This window comes from Polypterus senegalus, chromosome 6 (assembly GCF_016835505.1).
Source record: "Polypterus senegalus isolate Bchr_013 chromosome 6, ASM1683550v1, whole genome shotgun sequence".
NCBI lineage: Eukaryota > Metazoa > Chordata > Cladistia > Polypteriformes > Polypteridae > Polypterus > Polypterus senegalus.
The window spans coordinates 193,303,016-193,328,000 of NC_053159.1; the positions used below are offsets into that span (position 1 = coordinate 193,303,016).

At 51.7% G+C, this 24,985-nt stretch overlaps 1 protein-coding gene across 3 annotated transcripts in view; it reads right to left on the minus strand.

Annotated features, from left to right (window-relative positions):
• The window catches only part of adam23a (ADAM metallopeptidase domain 23a), a 73,342-nt gene that overhangs the window by 31,187 nt on the left and 17,170 nt on the right, over nt 1-24,985 (minus strand). For all 3 annotated transcript variants that reach the window (XM_039757863.1, XM_039757864.1, XM_039757862.1), the window contains exons 4-6: nt 19,029-19,092; nt 13,491-13,573; nt 12,472-12,535 (exon numbers count right to left, since the gene is read on the minus strand). In XM_039757863.1, the coding sequence (XP_039613797.1) occupies nt 12,472-12,535; nt 13,491-13,573; nt 19,029-19,092 (211 nt within the window). The remainder of the gene's footprint in view (nt 1-12,471; nt 12,536-13,490; nt 13,574-19,028; nt 19,093-24,985) is intronic.

Below are 24,985 nucleotides of genomic sequence, written 5' to 3' on the forward strand. Positions count from 1 at the left end.
GCGCGCGTGTGTGTGTGGGTGGGGGTACAGCGGGTCCACGGCTCAGACAGAGTGCCATCCATCTATCCATCATCCAACCTAACTACAGGGCCACAGGGGTCTGCTGGAGCCACTCCCAGCCAACACAGGGCACAAGGCAGGAAACAAACCCCGGGCAGGGTGCCAGCCCACCACAGTCAGACAGAGTGGCCACTTTTAATTAATAAATAAAGAACGAACAACGCACTCACGCTGGGGAGTAGCAGCAGGTTCCAGTGGTCTGCCAAAGATGCCCCATCTCCGGGTTGGCGCTATGTGGGCAGTCTGACTGCCCTGTTATCATCCCGGGCTGGCAATCAGCCGATCGCACCTGCAAGCGCGAGGGGAGCACGAAGAAGAAAAATGAAAGAAAAGAGAGCGGAGGTTAAATGACGGAGAGGAAGGCAGGAGCAGCAGCGGACGGGCATGGTGTGTGGAGGGGGCATGAGGATCACCCGTGCTAAACAGCCAGGAGCAGGAGCGGGCAATACGCTCAGGAGGAGGTGGAGCCTGCATTGGCAGCAGTGGGCACGGGCGCAGGGTCCGGTGGCTCCCCGTGGACTGGGCCAGTTTGGAAGGACGTCGCCGCGAGGTCTTAGACGGATAAGCCGGAGAGGCGCCAGCACCGGGGAAGAGAACTTTAAAGTCTCCTGTCTGAATTGTTTTAATGGATTGTTCTTTTATTGTTCACGCGTTTCTTGTAATCCAAGCACTGGCACTTCTCACCGTCCCCTTGCGTGGTGCGTGTTGCCCTCATCAGCTCAGCTCATCCGGTTACGTCAATCGACGGTGTCGGGTTCAAGAGGCTCCCGTTACAGAATAGGGAGCGTGGAGCAGACCCGCACCGTCATAGTGGCTCACAACGCAGCGGTGGTCCCGGCCCCGCTGTCAAAGCTCGCAGTGTTTCCCCCTGACGTCTGCTATTCCTCCCACCGACTCCACGGTCTCGTCTGCCTCACGGTAGACCCCTGCCATCTCCGCATGCTGGCCTGTGCAGGGCCTCACATCTTCCTCCTCCTCCAGTTCTTCATCACGTTCAATCTGAGGATCGTTCATCGCACTCCTCAGGGGGGCCTGTCCACCGGTCCTGTTCTGTTTTTGGGTGCCCCCCCGGCCTTGGCTTTGTGGTGGTCTGTTGCTAAACTCCTCTCGACTGTTTATTCACATTAGTGCCCCTTCCCTGCCTCAAGGCTTTCTGTTCCTGGCACCAAAGACATCGTTAGCACCTCGATCCCCCCCTCTGCGTCTCAGCGAGACCCCACTCTCAGTCTGAATTCTCGTAAAACTGTCAATGGGTCACCCGCTTCATTTATTACAAGATGGCGCGCTCCGGGGCTGCTCTGCTATTCCTGCTTCTCAAATCCCGGCTCGGTGGGCTCTGCCATCTGGGCAGCGTTTCCCCCATGGGTTTCCCTCCTGTGTTTTTCTTTCTACCTTTTCAACAGGATAAACGCTGTGGGGGTCCGAGTGGGCTGGCTTTGTTATTACGCTCTATAAACTTGTCTTCGTTTGACTGTTTATCCTCGAGAGACTTGTCCGTGTTCCTCATTATTGTTGCCTACCCTTCAGTAAATATTTGATCAAAAACAACCCGCCGGTGTTTATGAAGAGCTGAAGGGAAACCGCACTTCCATAAACTGAATTTAGAAGAAACGAGAACTCGTCTAAACCGGTCCTAACCAGAAATGAGAAGAAAACAACAAAAGTGCAGCGCGGCAAACCCAGGCCTGTGGAAACGGGACCCCGACAGTCCAACATCCCACCTGCATGGGCCCGGCCAGTATGTGGATGGGAGACCACCAAGGAAAAGCTTGTTCTGAAAGGGGACCCCAATGCCCCCTGAGTGCAGTGAAAATGGCAGATGGGACATCAATCTGAAGACCTGACTCTCTGTGGTCATTAAAAACCCCTGGGCATCCTTCAGAAAGAGTAGGGGGTATCCAGGCTAAACTGCCCACCACCACCTGGTCATTCTGGCCCCCCAATCACCTCCTGTCTCTAATTGGCTAATCATCTGTCACCTCCTCACCACCTAACAGCTCAAGTGTGGAGACTGAAGTGGCTCCACACTCACTGAAGTGCTTTGAGTAGCGAGAAGAACGCTACATAAATGGACAGAATTATGATTGTGATTATGGGCGGCACGGTGGCGCAGTGGGTAGTGCTGCTGCCTCGCACTTAGGAGACCCGGGTTCATTTCTTGGGTCCTCCCTGCGTGGGTTTCCTCCCACCGTCCAAAGACATGCAGGTGAGGTGCATTGGCGACCCTAAATTGTCCATAGCGTGTGCTTGGTGTGCGAGTGAGTGTGCCCTGTGGTGGGCTGGCGCCCTGCCCGGGTTTGTTTCCTGCCTAGCGTCCTGTGCTGGCTGGGATTGGACCCTGTAGTTAGGATATAGCGGGTTGGATAATGGATGGATTATTATTATTATTATGATTATTATTATTTTGATTATGATTATTATAGGGCGGCACGGTGGCGCAGTGGTAGAGCTGCTGCCTCGCAGTTAGGAGACCCGGGTTCGCTTCCCGGGTCCTCCCTGCGTGGAGTTTGCATGTTCTCCCCGTGTCTGCGTGGGTTTCCTCCCACAGTCCAAAGACATGCAGATTAGGTGGACTGGTGATTCTACAATTGGCCCTAATGTGTGCTTGGTGTGTTTGTGTGTGTCCTGCGGTGGGTTGGCACCCTGCCCAGGATTGGTTCCTGCCTTGTGCTCTGTGTTGGCTGGGATTGGCTCCAGCAGACCCCCGTGACCCTATTCGGATTCAGCGGGTTGGAAAATGAATGGATTATTATAATTATGATTATTGTTATTATGATTATTGTTATTTTGATTATGATTATTATTGTTATTATTATTATTTTGATTATGATTATTATAATTATGATTATTCTCCTTAAAGTTTGTCCACACAGACTGCCCTGTTTTTTACTCCTCTCAACAGCAGGTGGAGACAACGTAACACACTTTGAGAAGCTCTATATACTGTAAATGGACAGAATTATTCTGATTATTAATAATAATACATTTTATTTAGATTTATTTATATTATTAAATGTGTATGAGCTGCCAGAGGCAGGCAGGCAGTCCGGGCGAGAGTGTGCCCCGCTCAGAGGACCCAGGCCAGAGCAGCACCCCCACCAGGCCTCATCTGTTCTGCGTGGTGCGCCCTGGCCCTGTGGGGGGCACGTGCCGCTCAGAAGACCCCCAAATCGGCAGTTTGCAGATTTCAGCCACTAACTGCAGTTCTCAAAGCTCCTGACGCAACCTGCGCACTCAGCACTTTGAAGATGGGGGCCGGCTGGATGATAAATGCATCTGTCAGAGCGAAGGAAGGACGTGCGCGGGCGCGGAGCTCATCGACTACCTGAGCTTGCAGTTTCTGAAGTGCAAACTCAGCCTGGGAGGAGAATGAGAACGAGGTGAGGTGGGCATCCTGGGGTGGGGAGGGCAGCAGACGACCGGCTGGCCAGTACAGAAAGTCATCCAGCAGAGGGCCCACCATCTGGATCTGTCCTTCCGATGATCGCACATCCAAATTCTCAGCTCCGATGTGCACCGATTTTATGATTCCAAGGCTGAAGTCACTGGTTTTGGTGCGATGGGCCACTTGTGAGGGGCACACAGTTTAGAGTTTTACTAAAATGACTGAAAACCAAGCAGAGAGTTCAGTCACAAGGGGCAAACGTGTGCAAATATTCATAAGAGGGGTGAAACAGAAACGCTGTGAGGGACCACTGGGGGTCCCTGCTGGGATGAACCCTTCACCCTTACCTGGCCAGGAGACCACGGGAAACAAAGGACAGCTGGGGAGCGGCATGCCGGGACAAGGGCACAGGAAGATGCTGAGGTGGCATCGGGGTTGGCACCCTAGAAACCACAAAAGGATGGACACTCCGATTTGGCTTGGGGACCAGTGGGTGACTGACAACCCATCCCCAAAGTACACTGGGTGGCAGCATCCCATCTGCTGAGCCCAGTATGGATTCTCACAGGAGTTGTGGTCCCAAAAGCTTACCCTGCTGTTTCTGTGGGGTCCACCAGGGGGTGCTGTTGAATACTGATGGAAATAAGGACTTTCTGGGGTCCTGTCTGACATGGAAGTGCTTCTGGGGGGCAACAGATTGAGGTACTCCTGGGTTAATAGCGAGCCCTCCACTCGACTCGAGGGGGACTTGGACTTGGGGTTGTGGAGGTGGACTTGTGCTGAAGGCGCCAACCCTAATTAATGTCACGTCAGCTGAACTGGGGTTTGAGGTGCTGCTACGCCCCCTAGTGGCCACAACTCAGAACACATCAAACCAGAAGTCCAATTAAAGCTGAACTAAACCAAGAGGGCAGGGCAGGTCAGGTTGGGGGGCACACACTGGTACAGTGCGATGCCGCACCCGCCACACAACCAAAAAGCTAGGGGTCCTGGTTGGCACCCCAACATCCAGACATGTGGTCAAGTCCCTCTATCTGCCAGGAGTTATGGCCTGGTCATCAATAATGAGGGTCCTGTGAGCTGGATCACCCTCAGGTAATTGTGCCACATGGCCATAGTGCCACCCATAGCGGTACCCCAGGACCCTCTGAAGATACACAGTACTGAAGGAGTCCAGTCTTCATCTCAGGTCACTGGATGGCGTCCACGTCTCACAACCATACAGGGAGCACCAGGAGTCTTCGTCCTTTTGCAGATGTCAGGAGGGAGCGCCACACACCCCTTTACAGAGACCTCCGGACCCCCTTATGTTCTCTCAGTCCCTCTACTGACTTCATAGGATATGTCACCAGAGTCACATGAAAGTCACTGCCGAGGTCAGTAAACTTTTCAATGACGAGGTCGTCACTCTCCACAGACAGTCACACTGCTGATGCCCGTGCCCACGAGGTCATTAAAGGCCAAACTAAAATGGGCGCCGGCTTGTGCCGTGAAGAAGATCATCTCCATGACGCACAAAGTCAGCTGGGAAGTGAATGTTCCTGCCCTGACTACTGGAGTACTGGAGACTCCATAACTAAGAACAGGCGCACATAAAAGTCACCCAGCAGAAGGACGAGGACATCAAGTGACGTTTGAGTTATGCAGCCAGTCAGGGACTTCGGAGCCCTGCCACTGTATACAAACCTCCTCTCAAGTGCTCATCCATTACGAACGACACACTTAGTGGCACCAGTGTCACTGCACTAGCCAGCCAGCAGTGGGCGCCGCAAACAGCAGCAAGCTGAACGAATGCACGAATATCGAAACGCGTGACGCACACCCTGGACGCCCGTGCACTGCCAACCAGCTGCCAGCCTTCGAAAAGCGTCTCCCGATTCGGTTTGCTGTTTCGCTTGTCCCGCCAACTGCCGTAATAATGAGAGGAGACGTCCCTTGTCCTTTGAAGCACTGACACCCCAAATCTGTTCGAATCTCCCCTCGGCGTTCTCTTTCGACCACCGCCATTAGTGCTAGCAGTCCTCCCGTATCCCACAATCCTCTGTGTGTAAAGGTGAGGGACCCTGAATGGCAGACATTGGCTAGAAAATGGACGAAGGCTCGGACTGATGGACGCCCGTAGACGTCGCTGATCAGGTGTAGGACGTTATTAAATCTCGTTATCTTTTCATCGCTTACACCTCACGTTATTTCGCTCTCGTAGCGCACACCAATCTGCTTCAGCGCTAACCTCATAACGGGATGAGCGTCTTTGTGTCCTGCCATTAAAGACAAAGCAACGGCTAGCAGGACTCCTGCAGTCGGGCGCCTCGACCCCAAAGCTCTTCCAGACGCGACTCCTGCTGCTTTGCTTTCCGCTGATGCGTCGTGGCGTCAGCCCCAGTGGCGTAGCATAAGAGGTGGTCCGCCCCGGGTGGCACAAACTTCAGCTATGCCACTGGTCAGCACCACTGTTTCCACATTAAGACTGACTACAACGTTCTTACGTGAGATCATTCGTTTCCGCACAGTCACACGGGCACGCGTACGTATGAATGGTGCAGACCACCAAGCTGGCACCGTTACGTTTTCACAACTGGGGTATCAACTACAGTCCCAACGGGACCCTGTAATAAGATGACCTCATCATGAGCACATGGGGAGCAGGACAGGAGGGCGAGATGGACAACACTAGGGGACCACCAGCAACACGGCAAACGTTAGGCGAAGGACGTTAAACCCAAACCCAGAATGAACGCTGCAAAAGTCCCAACACTAACTGGAAATCCTTCACTCTCACTGACAGCCGAAGGTCCAGCACTAGCAGGACAAGCTCCTGGGCAGCGCCATCTTATATAGGCACAGCAAGGCACGTCACATGATCTCGGCATCACACGACTGGCCGTTATGAACGCATCGTCACGGCCACTAAACAGCGAATAACGGCAAAAAAGAAAGAAAGGGGGCTCCAGAAATTCAACCAGCTGCTTCCAGCGTAACCCGTCGATACGTGTGCCATTATTGTGAGGCGCCAGTCACTCAGCAGTGTCGCTCAGATGGCAGCAGGCTTCGCTCTCAAGGGGCTCCAGCTGTCCACAGGGGGGTCCGTCATCCGCTCTGCAGCCCCTCTCTGCTTCCATCCACACGTCTGCGGTTTCACAGCCCAACGTAGCAACGCGGGGGCTTCGTTACTGAAGTGACAGCCACAGCCGCTGTGCCCACCACGTCCGGACCTTTACCCCTCACCTCCTTCTGCCGCTACATACTTTTATATTTTAAGTTCAAGTGACAATCGTAAAAACAGGAAGCCAAGTTAAACCCCCTCAACAAAAATAAAAAGCACTGGCGGGCAAATCAGGCCGCGGACCACCTGAGCACCACCTGCTGGAGGGCTGTGGAAACTGAAAGTGCTGGGTTGTGTTGTCTTATCAGGGATCAGCACATAGACATATATAGACAGACGCCACACGTCAGCGCGTCCGCCATATTGCGAGTGGCAAAGTGCGATCTGCTGTATATACGTATATAATTCACTAAGGTAAGACACCCATGGAAAGCACGCCAGAAGGGGCGTGGACTCGCTAAGCCGCCGACAAGTAAGACACCTATGGCGCACGCAGGGAGGAGCCACGCCGGAGGTGAGTCGCCATATGCAGTGTGTGAAACGGTTTGCGAGGGGTCTCCCATGGGCTCCTTAAAACATTCCTTTACAACTGAGGTTGAAGCACAATGAAGTAGGCAGTCTTTAAAAAACGAGTTTTCGGTTACGACGCACGACCGCCTGCACCATAGCAACCTGTTTTACACGCTGCATACAGCGATTGGCATCCGCGACAAACCTGCGTCTTCTTAGATACTCCTGCAGGAACACAGAAAGTCTACGTGAGTCACAGGCGCATCGGGTCTGAGCAAAGACGACGGCGACTCAAGTGACGGGCTGGAGGTGGGCACATGAGCGATGGCGCTCCGCCAGTTTTCAGTCACTTCTGACCATTGTGTGTTGGTTCGTTCCGTGCATTGTTACAATGTTGCTTTTCTTGCTGATTTATTACATTACTGATTTTTCAAATGTTAATATTCTCCCTGTGCTTGAAAATCATTAAAAAACCGGCCTGGTTATGCGGCGTATGGGTTGGCCAGTTTAAACTAATACAGGTAGACGTGGAAACTGGGTTTAATGATGAAAAAACCATAACGTTTAAAACAGTATCGTTTATATACAGCAGATATTGGTGAATCGTTTACATGCAATTATTGATATCCATTTATACACTGAGAATGACAATTATGAAATAATAATTATTATTATTAAATAACTCCTCCAATATAATTAACATTTCTCGGACTGCCTTCTTCCATCTCCGACACATTTCTAGACCTCGTCCTGTTCTTACCCAGCACAGTACTGAAGTATCGGTTAATGCCCGAGTCACCTCACCTATAGATTACTGTAATGCTATTCTAGCTGCCATCCCACACAAACGTATCCATCGCTTACAACTTCTTCAAATTCTGCTGCCAGGATAACAACCTGCTGCTCTAACCCTAACCCTAACCCTAACCCTAACTATCTACAGAATACGACACACAATCCCGCTCTCCACACCTCACTGATCTCCTCCAGACTGGCACTCCTCTCCTCACTCAGATCCTCACCTGCAGCTCGACTTTCTGTGCCACGCGTCAGACTCGGTGCTATGGCAGCTCGAGTGTCTCTCCTGGTGCTCCTCAACTCCTGAATTCTCTTCCCTCTCATATCCGTCAGCTCGATTCAATATCACATTTTCAAACTGCCCTCAAAACGTCTCTTTTCAAGCTGGCACACCAATTGTGAATTTTGCCCTGTTACTGCCAGTTCTCTTTGTTTGTTTGCTCATTATTGCTTTTTGATTTATTGTTCTCTTGTTTTAATTTTACTAATGATGTTTAATTTTATTGTAAGGTGACCTTGAGGTGCTAAGATTCTAAAACAGGATTTTCTGATGGCCGACTATAACCACAGCACTTGTTAGCCTCACCTATGAAATGTCCTCCCTGTGATTTGGTTTGTAATCCCAAGCAGCACATCATTCATGACTTCACTCCACAGCGGTGCCACTCGCAATATGGCGGTGACGTTGACATCATGTGCCGTCTAGTAATTCCGTGTCTATGGGTCAGCCTGCTTCACACATCCCCCCGCGCCCCCCTGTGCCCCCTCTGTCAGTCATGTGACCTGCAGGGAGGGTTCAAACACATCAGGGGGATCGGGGGGATTGTAGGGTCTTATGGCCTTTTTCTAAATTAGCGTAACCGTCGTTAGGGTTGCCTCTAGGGGCGTGGTCTCCGGGGTCATGACCTGCAGGTAATTCCCTTCTGGTTGTTATCAACATTCGTGTCTCGCCTGATTTTTGACTCGAACTTTTGCCTCTTGTCTGGTGTTCAGTCGCCTTATTTTTAATTTTATTCGTTTTGCCTTCTGCACGCGTCTCCCTGTTATGGCGAGCGAGGTCAGCTGACCCGGCCTTTGTCATAAGCCCTGTCGTCTGTCCGTCTGCCCATTTCTGCTCACCCTGACCTTTGCCCTCCCTTCTCTGGTGTCATCGGTGCCCGCAGAGTTCTGCTTTTGCTGGGGTCTTCTGCCTCTGAATGCGCACATAACCAGCATCGTGTTCAGCCAGACCTGCTCTGTGGAAATGTCAACCCGTGCAGCGCGTCTTGGCAGGCCAACCATGGCCACTGTGGAGTAACATGGGGGTCCGCTTGAAAGCTGAACCAACAGCCTGCCACAAACTGCAATTAGCTGATTAGTTTAAAGTCACAAACTCGTGAAGAGAAGAAGAAAAAGAAGAGGAACAGGCACTCGGCCTTATGAAGACTCAGTCTTGTCACCAGTGTCACCGTGGGCTGGCAGTTAAGGTTTAACTCGTCATCGGGCCCAGAGCGAGTCGTGCAGGTAGGCCTGTTCTACTGGTCCTTATTTACTGCCTTCACCCTCAGCAGTGTGGCCGAGACATTAGGACTCACGTGACGTCCTGGACTGGACTTGATGGTTCCTCTTCATCAAAAGCCGTCCTGTGCGCTGTGCCTGGCAGGGGTGTGAAGGTTGGTGCGCTCGTTATTATGAAAGTCACCTGACCGAGTTACACTGAGGGTCTTCACGCATGGCCTTGACTTTGACTTGGCTGGTGTACGCCACCTCCTGCCATATTGCATTATGGGAACATCAGGCACAACCTTCAATGGCTGACCCCTCCCTGTGGTCTCACTGCTGTATGAAGCGTCACACGCAGTGTCACACGCAGCGTCACACGCAGCACAGCACAGCCGTGCCAAGGAGAGCAGACATGTTGGCCTCAGTCAGGGGGGACTACCTTTACTCACTAATGTGTCTCTTCTACGCGTTACAATGTGACATTGTCTTTTATTTTGTTTTGTCTGCCTTCCCTTTGAGGTCTCTGCATGCTTTGTATGACACATGGAGATTTGGACACCATCCATCCATCCATCCATCATCCAACCCTCGATATCCTAACTACAGGGTCACGGGGGTCTGCTGGCCAATCCCAGCCAACACAGGGCACAAGGCAGGAAACAAACCCCGGGCAGGGTGCCAGCCCACTGCAGGGCACACACACACACACACCAAGCACACACTAAGGACAATTTAGGATCTCCAACGCCCCTGACCTGCATGTCTTTGGACTGTGGGAGGAAATCAGAGCACCCGGACACCAAGAAATTGAATGTCTTCCGCGTTCACGTCTTGCTTTATGTGATATTTCCTTATATTACAGATGGAACGAGGACTTTGAGAGGCTGATGAATGAAGAGAACGAGAGAGAGAGGAGGTTGGATGATGTGGAGATAGCGAATCAGGAAGTGCGACGGATTAGCAAGGAGGAAGTAAGGACAGTGATGAAGAGGATGAAGAATGGAAAGGCCGCTGGTCCAGCTGACATACCTGTGGAAGTATGGAGGTGTTTAGGAGAGACGGCAGTGGAGTTTCTAACCAGGTTGTTCAAAGGAATCTTGGACAGTGAGAGGATGATGAGGAGTGAAGAAGAAGTGGACTGGTGGGCATCTAAGAATAAGGGGGATGTGCAGGACTGCAGTAACTACAGGGGGAAGAAAACTGATGAGCCACAGCGTGAAGTTATGGGAAAGAGTAATGGAAGTGAGGTGAGGATTAGTGAGCAGCAGGATGGTGTCATGACAGGAAAGACCACCACAGATGAGATGTTTGCTCTGAGGATGTTGATGGAGAAGTAGAGAGAAGAACAGAAGGAGTCGCATTGTGTCTTTGTGGACCTGGAGAAAGCATATGACAGGGTGAGGAGAGAGGAGCTGTGGTACTGGATGAGGAAGTCAGGAGTGGCAGAGAAGTACGTAAGAGTGGCACAGGATATGAACGAGGGCAGTGTGACTGTGGTGAGGTCTGCGGTACGAGTGACGGAGATGGGATTACATCAGGGATCGGCTCTGAGCACTTTCTTATCTCCAATGGTGATGGACAGGCTGACAGACGAGATTAGACAGGAGTCTCCATGGATTGTGATCTGTAGTGAGAGTAGGGAGAAGGACGAGGAGACCCTGGAGAGGTGGAGATATGAGAGGAGAGGAGAAGAATGAAGGCCAGTAGGACCACCAGGACAGAATACAGAATGTATGAATGAGAAGGAGGTCAGTGGAGTGGTGAGGATGAGGGGAGTAGAGATAGTGATGGTGGAGGAGTTTAAATACTTGGGATCAACAGTCCAGAGTAACGGGGATTGTGGAAGAGAAATGAAGAGAGTGCAGGCTGGGTGGAGTGGGCGGAGAAGAGTGTCAGGAGTGATTGGTGACAGACGGGGATCAGAAAGAGTGACAGGGAAGGTCTACAAGATGGTAGTGAGACCAGCTATGTTTTATGGGTTGGAGACGGTGGCACAGGAGACAGAGCTGGAGGTGGCAGAGTTAAAGATTGGCATTGGGTGTGACGAGGATGGACAGGATCAGAAATGAGGACATTAGAGGGTCAGCTCAGGTGAGACGGGTGGGAGACAAAGTCAGAGAGGTGAGATTGTGTTGGTTTGGACATGTGCAGAGGAGAGATGCTGGGTATACTGGGAGAAGGATGCTAAGGATAGAGCTGCCAGGTCAATGGAGAAGAGGAAGGCCTAATATTATATTATATTATATTATATTATATTATATTATATTATATTATATTATATTATATTATATTATATTATATTATATTATATTTGAGTTTTGATAACATTTAATCATGACAGCATACTATTTACGGTAAAGCATTGCCATTTTTTAATGGATTGCATCGACCGTTGTCATGGTGATCTTTCCCATAATCAACTGGGAGTACACAACATGTAACGTCAATCGGCTTTTTCTATGCTGGGGTACCCGAATATCTGATATTAGGGGTCAGGCACATCCGATTAGGAGGCTCCCCACTTAGCACTACCACCCTGGGCCAGAGGGGGCGCTCTTGCTAACATAAATTCTCCTTCCAGCCGCAGTTCAGGGAAACTTCAAGCGGAAGGTGAGTGATGTCACTGCCGGGACCCCGCCCCTTCTGGGAAGCAGCGCTACAAATCCAGCCGGGACCGGAAGGAAGCGGAGTCCGTTTTTTGCCTACCAGCAACTGGGACGGAGCCCTCGGAAGTGCACTTTTCTATTCAGTTTTTTTTGGCCAATACTCCCCCCCGCCCACCGGTTCCCCAGCACTCCTTTGAGCTCCAGGTCTGCTAATATCACCCAGGACCCCGTGCCGGTGTGCGTTGCTAATGTTGTTTGATCTTTTACTGGTTACACACCAGTGGCTTTGCCTGAAGGCTGGTGGACTGTGGTCTCGACCCTGGCCTGTTCTCTCCACGGTGCTTCATCTCCTGATCCATTTTCATTCCAATCTCTTAGTGCAGTGCAGTGCAGTGTGAGCCCCCCGGCTCGTTACTAATCATTCTTTACAGACGTTTGATTTCCAGTTCAAGCTGTGGCACTTGGCACTTGTGTCCTTTGGTGACACCGAGACTTGCAGGCTGGGAGCAGGAAAAGTGGGAGCTTACCTGGTGGTGAGTCTGCCGCAAAGGTTCAATCAGGTACATGTGTCTGCCATCATCAAACATGCCGCTGTGAAGAGAAGAAGGCACAGTCAGGTCACACACACACACTGTGCCCCTTTATTGCCAGCCTCGCTTAGACCCCCGTCAAGGACCCTCGTGGCCCGCAGTCATCACAACACTCTCCAGTGCTCTCTTACTGGCCGAGGACACTTGGCTGGGGACGGACTGGAGGTGAAGTGCCTGCTGGGATGGAGGAGAGCCTGCAGGAAGTGAGCTGGCACTTGGGAATAACGAAAGGCTTTCGCCGTCACACTCCCTGCACTCTGAAGGCACAAGCTGACCTATAAACAAATTAAATCCTCCACACACGCTGGCACAGACGACACGGGCTGCCTGGCATCTCGTGAGGGGTCACTGGTGCCTTACCTGGCTGGACTTGGTTTGGGTGCTGGTGCCAGGATAGTGGAAGGACAGGGACGGACTACCTCCTGGGACCCTGTGTCACCCCAGTACAGCATGACCTCAGTGGACACCCGCAGAGCAACGTGGGGGCAACAGTCCTTAAAGACCACCCTGCTGGGGTACTTGGGTCTGCCTGAACTGGTGGTCTGACATTAGAGGAGTTGAGCAACACTCACCTGGGCGGTGCGGAGGGAAGTGAAGTGGAGGGAAAGATTGTGTTGAAAAGCCCACTGGGACATTGCTGGTGGCATTTTGGGCAATGCAAGAAATAAAGTGGCATTGGGCTCAATAAAAGAAGTCTGGGAAAGGTTTCTGTCGTATTGTTGGACACTCTTGATTTGAACCCGGGACTGTGTGGTTAAGTTGTGTCTGGGGCTGAGTGGAGCCCCCTACAGGCCGCTATACACACACACACATATATATATATAGATAGATAGATAGATATTTCTCATTTCTTTTTATTCCTTGAGTTTCTATAAAGTTTTCACTTCCCCTGGGAATCAAATAAAGAACATGCAATCTAAAGGAATTGAAGTGGAAAGCAAAAGAGTGACACCTACTGGAGGCCGTTGCATGTTGACATGGCGACTTTGGATAAGTCGTTCCCTCGAATCTGCCCGTGGTAGTAGCAGTGCTCGCCACCCTGTCAAAAAAAAAAAAAGAAAGAAAGAAAGAAAGACCCCTAAGCAGCTAATCGTGACGAGAAGGGCCATCTGAGGACAAACGACCATCGATAAGCTCAGGCATACATTAGAACAGCCATTACGAGATTGAACTGATCGAGGGAGTTTCAGCCGTGCCCTTTAATGCAATTTGAATCTTTAACCGGGTAACAAGGAGAGCTGGGGCATCAAATGGGCAGACTGAGAAACTGACATCTGTGGAAGATGGAAGGCAAACAGGGTGGTGCTGACCAGAGTGACACTTGGGGTTCTGCACGCTGGCGAAAGATGACGGGCAAGGCAATCAGCGCCAAGCACGAGCAAAACTGGGGTGGACATGAACACAGAAAGGGGGGGGGTCTCCCTACACTATACCCCCACTGGTCCACCAGGCACGTCAAGGACCACAGGACTGGCTTACACTCAGGGCTGATAGAGAAGTCCCTGCTACCCCACCAGACCAGAGACCACCAAGACAAAGAGCCCCCCACTAGTCCAAGGACTGTAAATCAGATGTCTAGTCGCCAAACAAACTGTCACGTGGCTCAGAGTGACGGCCATGGAAACGTTAGAATGCTGATCTGAAGACCTCAACAGCAGCAAACAGAATCAAAAGCAAACCAAAGGCCATAAGTGACACGTCAGACACCCCCTCGTACGCTCAGAGACCCCTAAGACGGACGCACTTGTGACACAACACTGCTGAATAAAGCAGACAGACGGACGCATCGCCGGCCCTCTCACTATTTCTCACACTTCACGTCTGTTCCAATGACTCCTACTGCTCTTTGTGTCCGTGTTGGAATCCGCATGAAAGACCCCCGGGGGCCTAAGGGGAGGTTTATGGATGTGGTGAGAGAGGACAGGCCGGTGATGGGGGTGACAGAGCAAGATGACGAGGACAGGAAGAGATGGAGCAAGATGATCTGCTGTGGTGGCCACCAACAGGGCTTTGGTGGCTTTGAGGTAATTCATGCCAGTTTAATCTGAAGTGCGTCATTCCAGTTAAAAGTCCCCAAGTTGACCCCGTGACTGCTGATGGCCGGCGTCTTCTACTCCCTGTTAATAACTCCAGGGGGCTGTGTGCTCTGAGCGCAGCGATGACTTTTTCCCGACTCCACAGCTTTCTGTTTCATGAGTCAGCAGCTGAAGAGATGAACGCTGCGTCCGCTAAGAGCACAGGGCAGCCATTTATAAGGACACCCCAAGATGACTCATTGAGCGCCGTCCACACGCTCTCCCCTACGCGCCGTCATTCAGCCGTGACGAGGACTACAGCAACTCGCCGTCACGTCGCTCTTCGGGAATGCTGACATGTCTTTGGCTCCACGCCGTCAGCTGGCACACACGACATTTTTGATCTCAACTTGACCCTCGCAACTGGCAGAGGGAGTTCAGAAGACATTAACACGAGAAACCCTGAAGCCTACGGGAAAACTCAGAATGCCAGCCCACCTTAAATCCCTTCACACCTCTCCGCCAGCGTCTTTTGTGTTGTAAATGCGTCGATCAGCACAAGCAGCAAGCAGCCTGCTAGACCACCCAACCCCTAACCCACTGCCAATGGAGCTGAAGTTCTGCCAGCTCAAGTGTGCTTATCGTGGGCTGAGGTGCCTGGCGCTGTAGCGGGTCAGTAATCTCTTCTATCTATTTCTCTTCTGGTTCATCCTGCTTCCACCTCAAAGCCGGTCCCCCCCACACGCAGCCCACACAGCATTTCTCGAATGCTAGCCGTCCTCTTCTAAGCCCCTCCCCACGCTGCCTGCCGCCTCCCATACACCCCTACACCACTTTTCTCCATTCCTATTCCTTCTTCGGACTGCCGTGTTCCCCGCTCCTCTCTCATGACCCCATTGGTGTCACGTCACCGCCCTACATCTATCTTGACCGTGTGACCTTTCACTTCGGCCACTGCCAATGGTTTCGCTCCTTGCTATTTGAACGCCAGTATCTTCTCTGTCGATGGGTTTTTATACGACGTCATCTCTATTCTGGGGTCCGTTGACGAAGGCGATGCACTCTCAGGACGACACAGGGCAGGAGATCTCGCGACATCTCAACGAGTCACGAGTACTATCAACACATGGTAACATCTGGAGTTTATGGTGGTGAAGATGAAATTCAAGCTCTTTCCGAGATTCTCCAAGCTACCATTGTCATTTACTTCAAACACGACCCCAACATCCCGCCTTGCATTACGTTTGCAAAGATTTGCGTTAATCTACAACAAGCGGTCTTCAGCCGCGGTCAGCTGTACGTGGCTTCTTCTACGGTTCGATCTTTCAAACTCATTATCTGTCGTCTCCACCAAAGCACCGACTCATATCTGCGTCTTTCTAGAAGTATTTCTTTCTTCTTGATTTCTGAATTCCTTTCTCCCCGTTTTCCGTTGCTATTCTTACACCGCCGTACGCCACGACGTATTTGGAATACAAGCATTTCAGGTGCGCTCCGTGTCAGCAACGATCTGTGTAAGTATAGGATGACAGGAAATGTGAGGCAAGAAACGCTGAACACGTAGCTAAGACAAAACGTTTCTGTCTACTAACGACAGCATGTTGACGTGAAGCTTATAATGTGTGAGGAATGAAGTCCAAATATCAAAGAAACACGTTGACAAAAGGAACAAATATAACAGAACAAGTGCGCTTCTATTCAAGAATATAACTGGAGAAGAAGAGGAAATCGGGGTAGGGTGCGACGCGATCGCTTGACTGCAGACTCGTAATCAAGAGGTCGCCGGCTCGATTCTGTGCTCGTATTGTCACTGTCTGTCTGTCTGTCTGTCTGTCTGGCCGGCCCACAAGGGAGAGGTGGAGTCAGGCTAAAGGCTCCGCCTCCAAGGATACGCAAGCGAGGCGAACACGTCAGCAAAGCCAAACCTCTGAAGAGAGGCAGTCGCTCAGCCGCTGACAGCGCCAACACGATATCCCTCTTGCGTTAATTCACAAGCGAGACGAGCACGAATCCTCCGAGGAGAGAGACGCCCGGAGTCGTTCCTTTCGATTACCCGACTGACGTCTCGACATTTCAGTTTTTTTTTTCAGTAGTTTTCGGACCCCGGGCTCTTCACAGCAGAGGCTTACGCGGCCAGTTATACAATAAAAACCCGTTTGATGTGCAATGTATGGTGCTTGTGAAGGCGAGCGTTTTGTTTCATCGCTCTCTGCCACGCTCACGCTCGCCCCGATCTGACACTGCTGTTTTCAAATAAAGACGAGCTGTAGCAGAGCAAGAGGATGAGGATGAGGAGAACGAGAACAGAAGCCCTCCCTGCAAGGAACGTCCACTCGCATATAAGAACAACACATCTGCACCAGGTGGCATAAAGGCCAAAGATGGCACCGTGTGGATGGAGGGCGAGACCAGGCGTCGTCTTGCCAGTCAGTCTGCCCGCACACCTGTCCTTCAACAGAGCTCGCCAACGTATCGTGCAAAGCCAGTTTGGGATTCTGCTTTGTGGTGGTCTTCATATAAAAACATGTTACTGATATAGGGATCGGCTCCAGCAGACCCCCGTGACCCTGCAGTTAGGATAGAGTGGGTTAATGGATAATGGGATGGATGGATGGATGTTACTGATACAAACGCCACATCAAATGTCATTGACTTCTCTTCCTGCAGCGTAGAGTCCCAAGTAGCCTCCAGAGCGTCCTGTGTTTGATCGACACGGGCAGTGCCACACTGACAGAGTACCCGTGTACTGAAGTGGCTTGAGCTGCAGGTCCTGCCACACTTTACACAACTGTTCTTACGGCTCTGCCTTCGTCCAGATACGGCTTTATGACCTCAGCCTCAGAAAGTCTTTCTCCTGTGGGGCGACTGGGACCCTGCCCTAAATAAGGACTGGCAGGCATTGCCCGTGTTGAAGCTCTGCACAGGACGCTTACCCAGATGGCCACAGACACGGAGCACACCTGAAATGCATTTATCATTGACCCTCTCCAACTCCAGGAACCGCGAAAAAAAAAGACACAGAGAAGTTAGTGATGGACTCAGCTGTGGCAGTGGGGGTTGATGGGATAGCAGGCCGCTTGCTGCTTGTGCTGATCGACAAATTTACAACACAAAAGACGCCGATGGAGAGGTGCAAAGGTATTTAAGGGGGCCCAGGATGACGAGTTTTCTCATAGGCTTCAGGATTCCAGTGTTAAACAGGGTAACAGAATGTCAGGTTATAAAGGTGTGGTGAGGGACAGCAACCCAAGCAGGTCTGCGGCCCACCCGGCCCACGATACGCAAAAATCCGACACCCCCCCAGCTCTGGCGGAGCTATGACAGCCCTGACTTGTGAGATGTCCAGCAGTGCTCTCCTCTTACAGGTCACGAAGATCCGAACTGCTCACTGACGTCACATCTCAAAGGCAGCTGCCGCCTTCAGACAACGTGAACAGCAGGACCCTCAACTCCATGACGGCTCCTCGTTACTCGAGCGCATCGTGATAAGTCAAAGATGACAAAGCCAAAGAAGAGCAGATACAAACAGGACAAATGGAAAAAGATGTCACAGAGCACAGGCCAGCTGTCACCCACACCACAAGGCCATCGGGACAAGAACAGGCCAGTGAGCCCACCCAGCTTGTCCATTCTAACCACTGAGACCACGTGACACAACATCAAGTCAAGAAGTGTCGGCCCCTAAAGTCCTGCTCTCCGTCACACTACTTCAGTCAGGTGGTCTCCTCTTCATCTCCTCACAGCCTCAGGATCAGCCTCGTCACCCTGCTCTGGACGTCCTCTAAGCGCTGATGGGACGGGCTTTGTAACATGGAGACCACTTGGGGCCTCACTAGTGTGTGACACGTCACCTCGCCCGACTTGACCTCCTCACATCGTCACGTGTAACTTAACATCCTGCTGGACTTCTTCATGGCTTCTGTACACTGTCTGGAGGCTGACAGTGATGAGCCCTTCGCGACTCCAGGGTCCTCGTCATGAGGTCTACTGTCAAGTGTCAGACCCCCAGTGATGAATTTAAATCTCGCATTGGTGCTTCTTGCATCACAATTTGCAGATAATCATCACAAAGGGACTTGGGCAGCAGACAGGCAGAGGACGATGACATTTAATGTCAGATAATGTAAAGTGTCACACGTAGGCAGTCAAAATGGGGGGTCTGAAAATCAAAGGTCCACCTTATGAGAAGGAATTAGGAGTCGTGGTGGACTCATCACTATCAACACCCAGACAGTGGCATAACGGCCAGTGCCCACTTCACACGGACATGAAGACACTTCTAGAGCCTCACTAGTCCTTGCAGGCCACTCTGATGGGAGCCAATCAAACAATCCGCTCCGTCTGCCCAACACTCCAGTGCATGATGGGATGTCAGTTACTTTACTCCCTCACTGATCTTTTCTTTGTCAGTTTTAAGACCCCCCCTCAACAAGGCCATCAATGAGTTAAAGCTATGGGGGGGATCCAAGCCCAGCTTACCTTCGTTTCGACGGGCCTGCCATCCTCATAATGAATTTCAACGTAATCTGAAGAGAGGAGGTCACTAGAAAAGAGAGAGAAAGCCAGAGGTGAAGTGAGGCCATCAATGCAGACCACCCTGGACAGTCCGTAACAAGCCATTCTGGTGACCCCACCGCCGCTCAGGCTGCCCAGGCCCTCCTCACATACAAGCCGGTGGGCTCCACGCACCACTAAAACACAATGCAGCCGCTCCTGCCACATTCTTCAGATGGGCCTCCACCTCACATACGCTGCCGATACACGGGGGGGTTTACAGCTCGCAGGGTCCCTGCTGGCTGCTCCGGAGGGCTCGTCAGAGATGAAGAGTCAAGCAGAGGAGCTGGTGACAATTCACGGATGTGTGCTGTGTGACCTTTAGACGTCTGAGCCCACGCCACATGCGGACAAGGCAATCCTAGATGGCGCCCCCCCCATACCTTGCCAGTGGTCACGTTTTCTTCCTAAAAACACACGGGAGAAGAAAAGTACAGGGTGGTCTAGATCTAATTATGCAGATCCAGATCATCTGAATGACTTTGATTTATGCGGGGACGATTCTTCATGTCGTCAGTTGGCACACTTCTCGATGGTCCGGGATTTTTCGGGTGATTTTCTATGTAATAAACTTAATAAGTTATAGCGTAATGAAAATTGCATAATTAGATCTGAACCACCCTATACAAAGATAAGGGACACTGCCAGTGTCAGGTCCACACTCAGGAGAGACACAGTTAGTGACCAGTGTTCACTGGTCAGTGACACCCACTGAGCTCCTGGGCCAAGCCCCTCACTCATGTCCCCCAGCTGGAGAGCCTCACTGGGCAGATGTGAGGGAGCAGACCTTCTGGATGAACTGCTCAGCTCTGAAGGGCTTTTCCCATCTGAGGAAGGGAGCCATGGAGCCATTATAAAGGGGGGGCAAATACTTTTTCACAGCGCCGTAAGTCAGTTATTATTATTCTTATTGAGACTGAACTCCGGCATCACATGACCTTGTTAACCTCGGGGACAGAACTGAATTGCGCTGAACCCCAGGTGTATTCGGACAAGGAAAGCCCGAGTCACTAATCAGACGAATCTCGCCACACAAAGCGGGCTCTGAGAAGTGGTTAGTGCCCACCACACACAGGCCTCTCACTGACGCCACACTCATTCACATCGAGTCACCGTCACCTAACCTGTGGCTCCAGGGTACCTGGAGACATTCCAGTTCTATGTAACCTGGTCCACTCTGTCCAAGTCGGTCACCATGACCCCTCACGACTAAACGAGTCAAGTGGACCCCAAGAGCTCACAGCAGCCAATGAACTGGAACATCACAGGCGTGAGAGCAGCGCTGACAGCGAGCGGCCACAGCCTGAGCTCTCGGACAGCCGGGGCTGGGTGGGCACAACTCCCACCTGAGCGTCTGGGCCTACGCTACAACACACAGGCGTCTTTCCTTCTCCGATTCCCAAATGGATTTGCACCTTCATTCCGTCGGGAGTTGCTTTTTTACTGGCAAACGTCACCATGACAACCATCTTCACTCCTGCTCCTCCTGGGGGATTCCCATTGTGTTTTGATCGCAGGGTTTGCCCTGGTGCCTCCTCACGGCTTTCACTAGATGCCACCAGCCTCTCTGACTCTGCAGGAGGACGCCAATCTACTGAGTCACTTACAAACTGCCAGCTGATCTCCGCTGTGCCCTCCATCTCCCCCCAGCTTGATTAATGAAGGGCTACTGGCAGAACAGCTTCCACCAGAATGCCTCAGCCCAGTAGCACAGATGTTTAACCCTCTCCTTGCAGCCCATCAGGGGGCACAAGTGACGTGTACCTGACGCTCCGAGACCCAGAAACACAAAAAGAAGTCGCTGCAGTTGGGCATCAGACCAGGGAAAGGGTGGCATGACACTGGCTTGAGTTTCGCTTTGAGTGGCACTTAAGTGACCTTCACTTTCTGTCTTAGCTGCCTCCTCGATGAGTCCCTGAAATGTGATCCTTCGCCCAATGTGCTGATGCCACATTTCATCGATTCCACCCGCCTCAGCTTTCTCTGCCATGCTTCTCACCTGAAGTGGACACGGCCACCCCTCTCGTTGTGCTAGGGCGCACTTGCAGGGCTCATCACCTGGCCCTGGTGTGGTGTGGGACACTTCAGCGACCTCGATGGCTTCCTGTCTGGCGCTCACATTCCAACACATTCTTCAGCACTGCGGTACCCTTGCCTGGCATCTTTGTGCCCACACGCTGGCAGATCTGCTGATATCCACACATCTTGTCTTGTAGTAGGACGGCAGGACACTCAGGGGGGGCGTCATGTCCATTAGTATGAAGGGGTACCCCCACAGTGAAGATCAATGACGAGCCTGCTTACCATCGCATCCCCTCACAGACCCCTCGTCATTATCACCGGCACTACGTCACACGGCCCGCTTCTCCTGCACCTTCATATTCTGACTTTTATTTGTACAGTAAAGCAGCGTCTCTTGGGCTCTCCAAACTTATCAAAAGTGACAAGACACCCCCCGAGCACAGACCCCAAACATTCTTCAGTGGCACAGCTGGCACACTGCGGCCCTCCATAACCTTCAAACAGCACCAGGAGGAGACGACACCTCTGATTGAGATGGTGGGCTGCACTTGGGGGGCGAGGGTCCTCACCACTACCACAACATTCAACAAGCTACGGCCCCCTCAGAATGCAGACCACCACACAGGGGCAGTGGTCTTGTGGGATAAGAGGAGGGTGAGAGTGGCGGTGGTCTCATACAGAACAAATTCTTCATTATACTCTGACTGTGACATTTCAAGCTGGCGTCGGGGTCTCTTCACCACAAGCCCCCCACTCACACTGCCATGGCGTGGCTCGCTTGCTCCTATATACCCTCGGGCTCTTACTTTGCGTGTTTCCGTTTCTGTTCTGTAAGGGGCCTTTCAGTCAGGGTGTTGCTGTTTCCTTTTGATCCCACACAGTCCCGGACCCCCACTGTCCCGTGGTCACCTGACGTTCGGTTTGATGTGTGGATTGTCACCGCAGTAGGACTTTGTGACTTTTAGAGTTCGTTCTTGTCTTGCAGGGTTTCTGGGCACGAGGCATTGTTGAGGTTTACTTTAAGGGTCCCCAAAACTAATAACATCGTGACGTGGCACATTTATTTGGTTTTGTTGCCATGACGCAGTGACCAGCTGCTGAGTAGGGCGCGGTTTTGGAGGTCACGAGTGTGATGGTATAAAGGTGGGCATCACAGCCCACTCAAAAGACGTGGTTTAGCAGCACATTGGTGGTCACCGTGGTCGGTGGTCTGCGCTCGGAGCTGCAGTCCATCCTGCCCAGCAGTCGGCGCCCTCGTGAAGGGGTGGGCTCACTGCAGGACTGGGCCGCCTGTTTTTAATGAAGTCGGCTCCACCAGCCTCGCCGTTTTGTTCCTTTTTCCGTTTGGAGCCTCGACGAGTTCTTTCCATCCCTTTGGAATTTCCTGACGGCTGTCATGGAGACACCCTGAGTCCCTCTGTTTACAAGACGGCTGCTTCTGGAATACTCAGAGAGTCACTGGAGTGGGATTCCCAAATCCAGCTGGTGGGATTCCAGCACTGCGTGGCATGCTGCCAATGAAAGAGCGCAGAAGAGACCAGAGAGGGGGGCTGAGCTCACCGTCCACAGGGTGGGCCATGAATCCCCTCTGCAGACGCAGGCCTGCCATGATGTGGGGTCTCTGAAGCGTCTGCTCTTCACCAGCTCGGCGTGGCACACCGATGAGCTCTGAATATCCAGTTAAACCAGCCTTTAAGAAACTGAACAGAGTATGGCGTGGCTGTAAACCTGACAAGAGCTGGGCATCAAGAAAAACTGAAGATGGGCGAGGGAGACCACTGAAGGAGAGGACACTGGGCAGACTGGTCAGAAAACAATCGTGCCAGTCACAGCTTTATGGTGGAGTGACAAAGAGAAAAACACACAGGGCATCTCACCAGAAGGCACACGGGAGACTCTCAAGTCAGCTAGAAGGTGGCTCTGGGGTCCGATGAGACCCCCAGAGTTAAATGACACACATGACAAACACACGGGGACACAGTTGGAATCTTGATAAGGGTCAATTCACACAAACATTAGGAAGTTTTTCTTCACACACTTGGAATAAGCGACCAGATAGTGTGGCGGACAGGAGGACCTGAGGGGCTTTCACAACTCGACTTGACGTTAATAAGTGGACAGGACTGGTGAGCTTTGTTGGCCTGAATGTCCTGCCCTCGTCCAGATCGTTCTAAAGTTCTAATGTTCATTCAGCCCACCAAAGCCCACCAGTCCTGTCCACTTGATTCTTCTAAAGCCCCTAAAGTCCTGCTGCCCACCACACTACTGGTCACATATTCCATGTGTCTGTGCTTCTCTTCCTCACGTTTGCGTGACAGTCCCCCTTCACAAGTGTCCATCTGTGTCCCCAACTCATTTTAAAGTCACCGTCATCTCGACCCACTGGACTAACTGTGGACCCTCATAACTCCAAACACTTCACTCGGGTCTCCTGTGGCTTCAGGTTCTTCTCAGATGCTTTGTGTACTGAAGAGAGCAGCAGCTCCTGCACTGCCCCCTGGTGGACGCCACTTTCACTAAACTCTTCCTCTCCCAGAATGCTCTGCTCCTGCACTGCCCCCTGGTGGACGCCACTTTCACTAAACCCTTCCTCTCCCAGAATGCTCTGCTCCTGCACTGCCCCCTGGAATGCTCTGCTCCTGCACTTCCCCCCAGAATGCTCTGCTCCTGCACTGCCCCCCAGAATGCTCTGCTCCTGCACTGCCCCCTGGTGGTCGCCAGTTTCACTAAACTCTTCCTCTCCCAGAATGCTCTGCTCCTGCACTGCCCCCCAGAATGCTCTGCTCCTGCACTGCCCCCTGGTGGTCGCCAGTTTCACTAAACCCTTCCTCTCCCAGAATGCTCTGCTCCTGGGGTTTAGGCCCCTTTTGCAATTCTTACATTACGCAGTGAGACGAGACTGGCGACGCAGGTCTGTTCTCTCGCTTTCCGTGACCTTCATGAGACTCGTAGTCACCCGTTTCTGTTGCGTCTTTTATTTTATTTTACGCACTTGATGTTTTTTTGCATATTTTATTGGCTACAGCATTTGAAATGTGCTCTTTTAATAAATGGACAGTGACCAGCAGCCTCTCTTATCTGAAAGTCACGATAAATGACGTGAGGTGCGCCTCCCTGCTCTCCTTACAGGGCACACGCTGGGCAGAGTGGGATGGGGGTCCCTGGCTCAGTTTCCATCTCCGCCCTCACAGTGCAGAAGGTCCACAGCTTTGTCTTTGCAAAGATTTGTTCAAAGCAGCGCAGCGCAGACCACACTTCCTGAGAATGGCCAGGAAAAACAACTGGTGGCATTTATCGTTCGGCCATGGAGAGTCTCCTGGTATCCCGTGTCACAGCGTGGGACGCCAGATAAACGGAGAGTCCCAGACTTGGCACAGGAAACCACAGGCTGCTGCTGCCGTCTGCCCTCCCTGGAAGTCACCAGAGCCACAAACATCATTAAGGATCACCCGCTGGTCCTGCTGCCCTCTGGTTGGCACTTCGAGATCTCTGACAGATTCACAAACCGTTTCTATCCAATGGCCACAAACACGCTGAGCAGAGATACGCCAACTCAGGGTCAGGCTTGAACAGAAATGGAGTCCGCCACACGGCTGCTGTCACTTATCGTGTTGCTTTCACGTTTGATGTCATTTCTTTGTTGGTGTCTAATTTACATATAATTCAATTCTTGTTATTGTCTTGTTCTCTGCATTACGTGTTGTCCTTGTTTTTCACCACACTGCAGTGTCATTTCCTTTTTTTGTACCCAGCTGGAGTGGCACTCGTAATTTCCTTGTCATCTTTTCCGATGACAATAAAGGCTTTCTTTCTATTCCAGAACCACAACTCCCTTATTAGACAGCTGGGATCTCCCACCC